The sequence below is a fragment of the Rhopalosiphum padi genome, chromosome 1 (assembly GCF_020882245.1).
Source record: "Rhopalosiphum padi isolate XX-2018 chromosome 1, ASM2088224v1, whole genome shotgun sequence".
Classification (NCBI taxonomy): domain Eukaryota; kingdom Metazoa; phylum Arthropoda; class Insecta; order Hemiptera; family Aphididae; genus Rhopalosiphum; species Rhopalosiphum padi.
This window is the reverse complement of record NC_083597.1, coordinates 91,926,879-91,939,022: the sequence shown is the minus strand read 5'-3', so window position 1 is coordinate 91,939,022 and position 12,144 is coordinate 91,926,879. Positions and strand designations below refer to the sequence as shown.

General features: G+C 30.2%; 1 protein-coding gene across 6 annotated transcripts in view; it reads left to right on the top strand.

Annotated features, from left to right (window-relative positions):
- The window catches only part of LOC132918247 (semaphorin-2A), a 355,196-nt gene that overhangs the window by 234,577 nt on the left and 108,475 nt on the right, over window positions 1-12,144 (top strand). For 2 of the 6 annotated variants that reach the window (XM_060979385.1, XM_060979384.1), the window contains exon 1: window positions 151-771. The exons of the other annotated variants lie outside the window; for them this stretch is intronic. In XM_060979385.1, the coding sequence (XP_060835368.1) occupies window positions 549-771 (223 nt within the window). In that variant the 5' untranslated portion in view covers window positions 151-548. Of the gene's footprint in view, window positions 1-150; window positions 772-12,144 lie in introns of those variants that run through there. 6 annotated transcript variants of the gene reach the window in all.

The window sequence follows — 12,144 nt, the reverse complement described above, 5'->3', positions numbered from 1 at the left end:
GTACACCGTGGTAGTGGAGAATATTATTATACTTAAGGCACCCTTCGCGGTGCAGCGAGTGAGTACAACGGCAACAATCCGACCGGTGCCGATGACGAACGATAGTAGCCGAACGTTCCTCGTGCCGACGCCACGGCCCGGAGACCGCGACCGACCCTCGACCATTCGGCGTCCGGTTGCGCTGTCGTAGTATCGTGCCGTTTTTCGCGTGCGGTTACCGTCCTTGCCGCCGATTACAGTCGTCTTATCGTTCGGTCGTGTCACGCATGTGTCTTATTGTGCGAGTTCAGTGCGTCTTTGGCATTCGGCCTGGTGTGAGCTAAGCGATACAATTCCGTTGATTTGTAGTGCGCGTGAATACGTCGAAAAAATTAAAGACCTTCCGATGTAGGATTTTTGCACGAAAAAAAACCCGCAGTGCGTGCGATTCGAGTTTAAAACGCCGTTTTATCGCCGATTATTATTTTTGTTGTTGTTTTTTGTCACAAATTCGTTAAATTAATTTACATTTCAATAAAAAAGTGATAAAGACCCTGTCGACGGGGAAAATGCGCAAAAGATGGATGGCGACCGCCGTCCGGTTGTTACTATTTGCGCTTTTGTTCGCCCAACACGGTCCGACCGCGACGTCGTGGGCCACCGACGACGCGAATGGTTCTGCCGCCGCGTCGCTGTCGGCGGCCGAACACGAGTCCGTCGTCGACAACTTCTTCGCTGCGTACTTCGAACAGCCCTGTTGCGTCCGTCCGCGGCACGTCAGACACCACAAAAGTGAGTCGTTCGTTTTCATATTTGTATTAGGTACACGCAGGTGCAATAAAAGATCGTGAAAACGTGGCCTGGTACGGTTAAATGTATGTTTATACTCTCACTATTTCGAGAGAAACATTCAGACATCGAGACGTGTCGTCGTCGAAACCGCGACTGTTTTGTAGTAGGTCTTATTCTAAAGACACACATCTGGCTTTGTGTGCAGTGCTCTGATCTTGGACAAAAACCGGTTGTGTCTCCTCTTGCAATATCATCGTGTCCAGTTGACTTCAATAATTGTATAGGGTAATGTTCGCCATTCGGAGGGCAAGAAACCTTTTTTTTTTTGTGTTTCCCTTGCTGATGCACTCGTAACATACAATGTGTATTGTTGAAACGTCTTTTAGTGAACATTTTTGTGTGGAATTTAAATTTTTTCACCAGCCAAGTATATTATATAGAAAATTATCTTACAGTCAATCTTCTTATTTTTTTCCCAACACTGGTGTAATATGACGTATAAAAGAGTTTCTATATATAATCATGTCTGTAGAGTTGCATTTGAGTGTGACTGCGGAATAATTTTTAAATTGATGCAAATTATACAAATTTATGTTTATCTCGAAAACCTTCCTTCATGCATACGATAGATCGTTCATAAATATATCGTATTACGCGCCAGTAAACTATAGGTACTGTTTGTTTGAGTTATTAAATTATTTAATTAAAAAGTACCATTTATCGTGACTTATTAAAAAAAAATTAATTTTACGTTTTACAATAAAATTTTAATTTAATATTATATATATACGTATAATGTATAAATTGAGTGGATGTCATTTTTTAATTATTATAAACGATACGAACTTTTTAAAATTAGTTAATTAATTTTCATCTAAATTAAATAGCTTCCTATTTTATGTAATGTATAGGTATACTGAAATAATATGAAATAAATCATTAAATTACAATACCTATATTCTTATATAATAACCATAAAATACCTACTCATAAATATTAGAGAATTTTTAGAAAATAGTAACCGGTATGCATTCGTTTTTTTATCAAAAGATTGTAGCAGCTAACAATTATTTATAAAATCACTAAAACGGAGAATTCTAATAATCTCTGACATAATCGGATTAAAATTATATTTTTTACGGAGAAAAATGTTTGTACCGGGCAGGTGAAGAAATACCTCATAATGACTTAATATAGTGGGTGGGCTCACTTCCAAACCACATGATACAATAAATAACGATGTACATCGCGTTCCTTCTACATAATATTATATAGATTATTATAGGCATTAGGACAGCGCTTACATTTCATAGGTAGTTTTTTTTTTAAATTTATTTTAGTATTTTAAACATACAAGCTAAGCTCAAATCATTACAATTTTACAAACAGTTTTAACACAATACATTTTATTTTAGTGTAAATTACAATTTTTTTAACAGTATATTTTATGTGAAACTATAATATATTATTTTAATCAAAATTTGTTCACGAGTTAACATAATGTATCTTTTCTAATTTTATTTTGACTAAAAACAGTTTTCAAGGTTACAATATAAATTCAATTTAAAAATTACCAAAAAAGTTTCGGTTATCGGACCACTCCAGTCCAGTCACAGTAAAGATAAAAACAAATCAATTTAACATAAAATTTAATAATATTTTCCATAATATTTATTTTTTTCGAAAATTCATGTAAAATTTCACATAATATTGTTTTAAAACTTAATGTTAATACAGTTTATTAGAACTTTCATATAACACAGTTTAGATTTATCTAATAAATGTAAAATAAATAATTACACATGTTATTAATAATAGAAAAATTATATTATTTTACGTGGGTGAACTAGTAGATTTTTATTTAATAATGTATACCTACTGATAACTGAATTTGTATTTAATGTATAATCATTTTCTGGACTAAATTTTATTAATCATAGTATGGTTATTATTTATCTATATGAATAATAATATTTTATGCGTTGCTCTTGTTTAAAATAATTATTCTTTTATAAAAAATTATTATTTCACATGATTTTGTTGATTATTTAATATTTAAATAATTTACCTATGATATATGTAACGTATTACTTTAATATTACATTAATGCGAGATTATTTTATTACGTTAAACTATTTATTCGACGAACTTACAAAATATAAGCATCGTTTAATAATGTGGTTTCGTCTTAAGTAGGTATATTATAGGCATACCTATAATACAAAGGTTTACATGTAATGCGTATTATCATAGTAATATCAAATTATTAATTTTGTAGGTAATAGAATTCAAGATAAATTATTTTGATTTAATAATTTTATTGATAATTCTTATAATTCATTTATGACGTATAATGTTATATTATCTTAAATTTGCATAAATATATTTTAAATAATAGCAAACATTTTAATAGAAATTAAATTTAAATTTTCAATGACTTTTTATAAACATTAAATAATTTTTTTCTTATATTATTATTTTTATCGATTTTTATCCATCAATGTATAAAACGACATTTGTGTATCTTATGGCTGAGTTGGATAAAGAATTCCCTTTAATCGAACATATTATTATTCGTTTTACTGTCGTCTTTTTTTATTCTTGTAACTGCGCCAAAACGCGCCTGACGGTCGATTATTTTCGGTCGTTTTTTCTACTACACTATCGTCTTTCCCCTTCTTTAGCTGTGCCATCCAGGAGCCGTGAATTCTTTGTGTATAGTAAAACAAAACAAAAAAATAAACCAAAGTACTTTTTATTGTATACAAATACAACCAAATTCTTCACTTGTACATGCATGTTTTGCTAGTAACTCGTTAATCGCTTGTCAGCAAGAGATGAAGTGCGAAAAATATTTCCCCTTTCTAAAAGAATAGGACATAAACGAGGGGCGTGCCAGGCACTCGTTGAACTCCTATTGTTCCATTTCAAAAATATAACTTAGGGACGGGATGTAGAAAAAAATCAAAGGGGCCTAGGTGTGAAAATGTGTTTAAAATACTTAAAAAGAACATGCATTACTAACCGACATTATAATATAATGCTTCATTGCACGACAAGCGTTCAAATATGCATGTATAGATACGTATACTTATTATTATTGTACTTATTAACATTTTTTTTAAAAATTATCATCCTGTTCATCTATTTTGTTTTTTATGTATTCGTTTCTTCACACAGTTTTTTTTTTATAAAATCTTATAACTAGTTATTTAAAAATAGTAAAATAATAATTATTAGTAAATTGGTTTTATTTAGGTAATCTTTGAATGGGCTATATCTATAAAAAAAAAAACGAAAAAAAATTTCAATGTTTTTATCGTAAAATTGTTTTAAAACAGATTGAAAAATAAAAAATAAATTATGTGATGAAAAAAATTTGGTATAAATATACATAATATAGTGTGAACATTGGTCAACGTGGAATATTCTACAATGAATCATTTTTGATACTCATCTATTATTATTATTATTAATCTCAAGGATTTCTAAAATTCGCTCAGACGTGGCGGTGATACGTTGAAACGGATTCTGTTAGGAATTATTATTTAATTGTTCGTCGAATTGAATGGAATATAATATTATAGAAGTATAGGTACTTTAATAGGTATAATAATATTATGATATATATTTTATTTTGATGAAATAACTGGAATGCCAGTCGCGCGCGTTCGCCTGTTGCCGTAGCGCTGATGCAAACATGGTTTTTATTTGCTACAACGTTGAAACTTACTAACATTTTATACTCGCAGCATTTTACCGTATAATATCCGCTTTTCTAATTCGCGAACACGGAAAGTGCATATAAACCGTCTTCAGAGAACACACTGTCATCGAGCAGAGACAGACTCGTGTGTGTTTATGGTAATTGGCGTAGTGCTGTGGAGGAGCCAACGCACATATTATACACGTTAATATAATGAATATGCTCGTATTTTACTACCGTCTATCCGTGAACATTCACTGTATATAATATGCTATATCACAGGGTTTGGGGTCGCCCACACATGTATGATATTATCGCTATCGGCCCGACAAAGCATATATATCATTATATATAATATTATAATATACAATTTTAAAAGTATCTATACATAATAAATATATATAAATATATATATATATATAATCTGTTATTTGTTTACGTACGCCGAATGTGAAGACATTTTTATAGGCGATTCCAGCTATATAATATTGTTATAAAAAGAGAAGGTCGTTCGAATGTTATAGCTTGCTGGAGGTCCGCGTTTATAATATTATATTATTTCTACCGAGAACACGATTAAATGTTATGTGATTTTTTCAATTTTTATAAGTGCATTAAACATAAACTCGGTACGGCTCTTATTTCATTGGTCTCGTAGAGATTTTCTCATGTGAATAAAAAATTATATATATTTTTAAATTACGGTTATTTTCAAGAAGCATTCATTAATTCAGTTCTATGTGTTAAGTATGAATACTACATATTTTGTATATTAACACGGGAACTCGTGTTTTGTGTCGGCAATTTTTTATCCTATACGCATATATAAAATAATTTCTTGCATTTTAAACATTCGAATATTCATGATATTATTGGGTGTTATTAGAATCACATTTTTGATGACTGACGATTTTGGTACATATATTTTTTTACAAGGTATTTCTTCCAGGACATTTTTTTTTTTAATATTTAATTTCTTATATTTTGTATTTTTACGAAAACATTATTGTACAAAATAAATGTCAATCCTGTAGCCTTATCACTCAATTACTATGAATTGAAGATTTTAATTTTTCTTTTTATAAATATATACGTATTTAATTTTATGTACATATATTTTGTTTTGTAATTCCCGAGGGCAAAATAAAGACTATGCTGTGGGTTTAGACCGGTCGTTATTAAATGCCAGACGGTGGATTTCGACTAATTGTTGTTTGTCTACTGATGTCAAGAGGAAAAATATATTATTACGTAGGCACATTGTCTGTTATGTAAATTGTGTATCAAAATTTTGTTTTATCTCGTCGAAGTACAAAATATGGCCGACTATAATGTATAAAATCTTTCATCAGCCCAATATCGACATAAATTAATAAAATAATCTACTGATTGCACTTTTTATATGTAAACTAATTTTTGTCCTTCATAATTTTATCATATTCAAGATTTTTATATAGAATCTTAAATCACTGATGTCTGATAAACCTACTTACTATTAAGCTATAATATATACGTAACTCACCGAAAACCTATAGTTATAATACTTACATGCAAAACTGTAACATAATAATTTTATGACGAATATCGTGCATATTAGTTAGTGAATTGCTCGAGGGCTATTCTAAAAATTAAGAAATAATTTATTACCTATTATATATTTTAGTTGTATGTGCCTATAGGTATATTCAACTTAATCTGTATTTTTAAAGAAATAATCATATGTCTAGTGGTAGTATATTAATTTATTTTGGTAAATTCGTATTATTATTATTAGCATACGTACCTACTATAATAATGGCATGTAGACTACCAATTGCACAATAATCATTATTTGTAATTTGATATAATATAAATGAATAAAATGACGAATAATTACTGTAAATTTGTTGATGACTACTATGAAATATTATGTAGCTGTGCACGTTTATTATCGCTTATGATAATCGAGTGTATGCCGCGTATGGTAGTAACACAAGTAATACAGCGCATAATAAATGACACTCGAATTTCTAACTCATTTGTTGGTGTTAATTACCGGTTTCTGATGTCAGAGTTGTACTGTGTATATAATAACATACGTATATACACAGTATATTACTATAACAATATATTCTATTGTGATCGACTGTCCAATCAATTATGATTCACAGTTGTTACTGACGGCTGAAATCACCCCGTCCTTTGCGTGTATGTATAATAATAATATTATGTATATAATGGTCAAACTACGGCTAATACCCTATAGCTATAGGTCTGCACTGATGGATCCATGTAACATCTGTTGACAACGAAAAACCTGCCGTTTCCTAAGTCCAGCCATGTCTTGCCCGTACGCAACTACAATACGTGTCGAGTCTCGGTATAGTAATATATTTTCCCTGAATGTAAAGTGCAATTTTTTTCTATTCAAGACCGAAAGTATATTTTCTGATTTTCGTTTTATCTTATGTCGTGTTTTTTTTTTGTGGGAAGTTATTGATAATTAAATCTCTCATAATATGGTAGTTAACCACTTATTACATAGGTTAAATTTTTTTTTTTTTTGTTAATTTATGATATAATTTGGTTAGTTAGTTGGTTTTACAATATATTACAAATTATATAATTTAGGACAACATTTTAATTTAAAATTAAATCAACTTAATTGAGAATAGATATAGGTTTATATAACATTGGAACCGAGTAGTTAAAAATATCCTGGACTCTTCAATGTCGGTTTTTTATAAATTTTTACTGTGCATGAATGAACATCGATTGATTAAAATTTTTATCGGTTTTATAATAATCTTCTTTTTAGTCTTCATTATACTGTGCTGTATAATTTATGCGTAACCGGCAAAATGTGTAAAAACGGGTTTCTTTGGTCATTGGTTGACAATAATATTTCAATTAGTAAACACGAAACCATTAAAAGCTAGTTTTGGTTTTATTTGTATTTAATTTACTTACACATTCGATTTTTAGAATAAATTATAAAATAAAGTATGTCGAAAGTACTATTATTTGTACATGTTAGTATGTCGCGCTGATAGTGAAATTGTCTACATATTAAATAACAGGTATTTATTTTTACTTTTGATCAATATTTCGTTTACATTTATTATTTAAAGTAATAATGTACCAATTAAATATGTTTAATATTTTTTCTATCGAAAATACACTAATAATTTAATTTATTCCACTGTGTACATACAAAACATCACTTAACTTAAAACTAATAATGTTCGTATTTTTATTGTACATATATAATTATGATGTTAAGACTTCACATAAAAGCATAAATTCTCATCGTTATATGGCTCTTATTGCAGTACGTTTTAATTATTATTTCTGGGCGCGTAGGCCTCTACCTACACTTCCTTGTATTTTGAAATGAAACACACGTGCTTTTCTTTTGAGCTCCTGCAGTTCGACCAACAGGCATATAATAGAATTATCTTCCCACGATAATTTCATCTGTTTGAGTAACATGCACTATATCACCAACTATAAGTAAATACCTCGGAACACTTATGATGATTATAATAATAACACGAGATTGTGTATTTGACAATCACGAACGCCATTAATCACAAGAGATAGCTTAAGATAATCGATGGTCGTAACCTCGAGCGGATCTTGTTTAGGCACCTGTCCACGAATTTACTTTGACCGAACGACGAAGTATTAATAGCTTAAGTAAACGAACGTATTGAAATAAAATTAGGATTTATTATTTAAAATGAAGCTGAAAAGGTGTACTATGTGTTTTGTACAAAACAAATCTTATGTATAATACCTCAGTCGATCAAAAACAAATATGTGTACTGTATATTATATGTTATGTAAAATGTACTTGTATAGTATAATATTATGGGTATCTACTACTTTTTATCACAAGTCAATGTTCTGTAACCTTCTAATAAAACCGGTTTAACGTCACGCAGGATATATATTATTCTTTTTTGTTTTGGTTAAATAAGTATTAGGTATAATGACACAAAAATGTAATTCTACAGTAGTCTGCCGTCTACGCATAAATCTGTTAATACAATATTTTCCCTTAAATAGCTGTAACAATTTTTTTTTTTTTTTTTTTAATACATTTGTTTAAACGAAGATAAATATTTAATAAATTATTTAAAATGCATTTTTTTTTTAATTCACTAACAGAAAATATATGAACCTATTATTATTTTTTTTTTTTTTTTTTTGATAATGAAACTAAATATATATTTTAAAATTATAAAATTTGTACAAATATTTATACAAACTTTTAACTTAAACTGTTAAATAATGGTGTAGGTTTATAATTTAAACGTTTAAAACCACAGTAATAATGTTGTAAATCTAATATTATATTTAATTTATCTTAACGATTTTCCCCGTTTCCTGATTTTTTATGGCACCCAACTGTTCGTGCCATAAAATACTCATCGATGGATCAGACCTTTTTTACCCCTCTCGAAAACCATATGGAAAGAGGGGGTCCCCTAACTGAACAATTGAAATAGGGTTCGCCGTCGTGGTAATTATCGTCTCCGCCGCGGACAGATGAAGTTGACGTTTCGCCGACCGTAATTAGAGTGTCGCCATGGTATTTCGTACCTGACCAGAATCCCGAACGACCCCGTCAGCTACGATTCAAATCCCAGTTAATGAATTTGCCCGTCGTCAGTTTTCAATTGATTTGTCTCATTTATGTCCAATGGAAAATGAGAAAAACCTCATTGAAATTAAACGAACCCTGATTTTTTTTTTCATTTTTTACATTTTCGTCATGCCTATACCAGTTTCTATTTATTTTTAAACTAAACATTAAAAACTAAATGTATACCTAAGCAAATTTGCATTATTTGTTCAAATTTTTAAATTTATCTATTATTTGCCAGTAAAATTTCTTGGAATTATTAACTTTATACTATTTTTATTGGTAATTTATTGTAACGAGTATACGACGTACAAGAATAAAATAAAATATTCAGTACGTTTGACAACACATTTTTGTATATAAATATTTGTGAGGCATTGGTACTAAATTTTATGAATTGTGATTAATATATTACTTCCGTTTAGAAACTGAAATACTTAATAAGTACCTATTAATATCAAATGTAGGTGAAAATCTTTATTTTATTTATTGATAGTACGTTTATGTATAAACGTTTTGAACAACTGGTCTTATAATTTTTAAATATAAGATAATAACATATTATTTTGTTCCCATTTAATAACATAAATACCAATTCATAATTTTAGGTTATGTATACTTTCAAAATGCGTATTTTGTATGACGTATGTATTCACAAATATTTTTGGTTGTTTATAACTAATAATTTAATTTAAGGATTGATCTAAAATTATTGTAAAATCTGCTACATGAAATAATATATTTTTTCAAAACATTATAAGATTATTTTAAAAGAAAAAACATTCTGTAAATATTTTGTTCCTAATTTGTTTTTACCACATCAGAATTATATGACATTCATTAATTAACTTTAAAACTTCAGTAGTTCATGTTTAGATTACGAAAAACTAAAACTTTTACCCCTTTACGCAACTTTCCGAAATAACTATGTAGGACGTAGGTACCTACTTTATAAAATAGTTTTTGCCCAGAACTTAATAATACGATATTATAGTAAACATAATTTCGATAACGTGAAAAACATATTATATACCTACACTATGTTTTATATTTTATTCCCTAGAAATATCAATATGTTTTTTAAGTGATTAGTAGAATCATTGCGCTCAAGTTTTACTATATAATGGATACGCGTGCTGATGCATTTCAACAAACAATAATACGACGTCCCTTATTTTTGTACAATATATGCCATTAAATTCGTGCAGACCACACGCGCGTTGTTTTCTAATAATATTATGTGTCTAGTGTGAAAAACGAAATACCTTTTTTTCTTCCAAATTCTTATGTTTCTCAAGAGAAACTTTTGCCGTGTCAATGGCAAGGGATTTTATTGTTACCCGGGGGCCCCCAAAGTTTCGCCACTTTATCCTGGCTTTTGAGTCGTAAATCGCCTGGGTCGGTCGAATAGATCGTATACATTTTTTCTCTCGGATATATCGGAATAACTGCTAGTATGCAAATCTGTAGATATAAATCTCTCTCAGAGAGGGGGTGACTAGGCAGTCGTGCACGAATGCGTATCCAAAATGGCCGACACCGCCGTTCCAACGTATTATTATCGGCCGGGTGTAAGTATAATGTCCTCGTGTGTGTGTGTGCGTGTGCGTGTGTGTGTACGTATAGCGCGCGTGAGCGTGTGTCTGTACCTACCTGGACGACAGGTTTCTAATTAAGACATCAAGAAACCGGCCGTCGGCGGCGGCGGCGTATAACTCCCATCATGTGTAACAAGGTCCTCTGTAACAATGAATATACGTTATATGTATTATTATATTCTATATTTTTTTTCTATTGGTCTCTCTTATCCAATTAACAAAAACCCACCGAGAACCCATCGACAAGACTATTGTCCATAGCCCGTACGGTGTAATAATTGAGTTATTGTTGCGTTGACTGCCGTGGTTCAGACTGTTCAGACTATACAATAACGGATATTTTTTAAATTGACCATGAAACAATATATATTTTTTTAATTTTAAATTTTTTGATTCCTCGAATTACTATCGAAAATATATTTCTTCTTAAATTTTGTTTTTTTTAACCCAGAAAAATATGTATTTTATATTTTTTAAACATAATTTTGAATATTTTAACAAATCTAATAATTTAGATTAATTATTTCTTCGTTTACATTTTCCATAACATTGTATTATCTTATAGGTATATCTATTCGTATATCTATTCGTATATTGTGAGAATAATATATTTTTGTACACTAAGATAAATTTATAAAACTCTTGTTTGGTTCTTTCGAAACTGCCTTTCAAAACTTAACTTTGTTATAAAAGTTATATGAACTTGGTAGACCGGAGCTAAATAAACGTTTCTGATAATCAAAAGAGGCACCACTCATTCTGTCTTAATTTGTATAAGGAGTTAAGGAAAGAGGGAAAATTGTTGCGGTGCCCTGAAAGGTCTCATGGGGGATCGCGTGTGGGAAGCGACACCTCCTCGATGGGATCGTAAAAACCACCACCACCGTTTCTCTTAGTTCCATCTTGTATATTCTTCTCCTCTTTTTGTTAATAATTTAAATCTCATTCCTTTTAAAAAGTCTACCGGCCATCCAACAAGGTAGCCCATCACTTTGACCTGACATTAATAATCCAGTAGTCCCGTCACGGTAAACTTGTATAAAAGAAAACCGAATTGACGCCGTGCTGCGAGGGTGTTCCCCTTCATTTCCCTAGGTTCGAGCAAACTGACATGAAATTCTTGTGGAGTAAATGGACGGAGAAGGAAAAAAAAGTAACAATATGTAATTTTTTAAGTGCACTCTCTTATTCCGCGACAGTCTTTTGTTCTGTAAAAAAAGTGTGCTGCGTTTTGTTAAAACGTGTAATGCGACCCAGTTAAAAACTGTAGCAAGTACATGTACATTTTTCAACTTGACTTCAAATTTTAATGTAGAAAAAATGTATTTTAAAGGTTAAGTGCTGAAGACAATTGTTTTTAATTAATTATCTTGGAATTACTACACAACAAAATGTTTTATAAAAAAGTTTAAATGAAGTGTAGGTGCAGCTATAAGAAA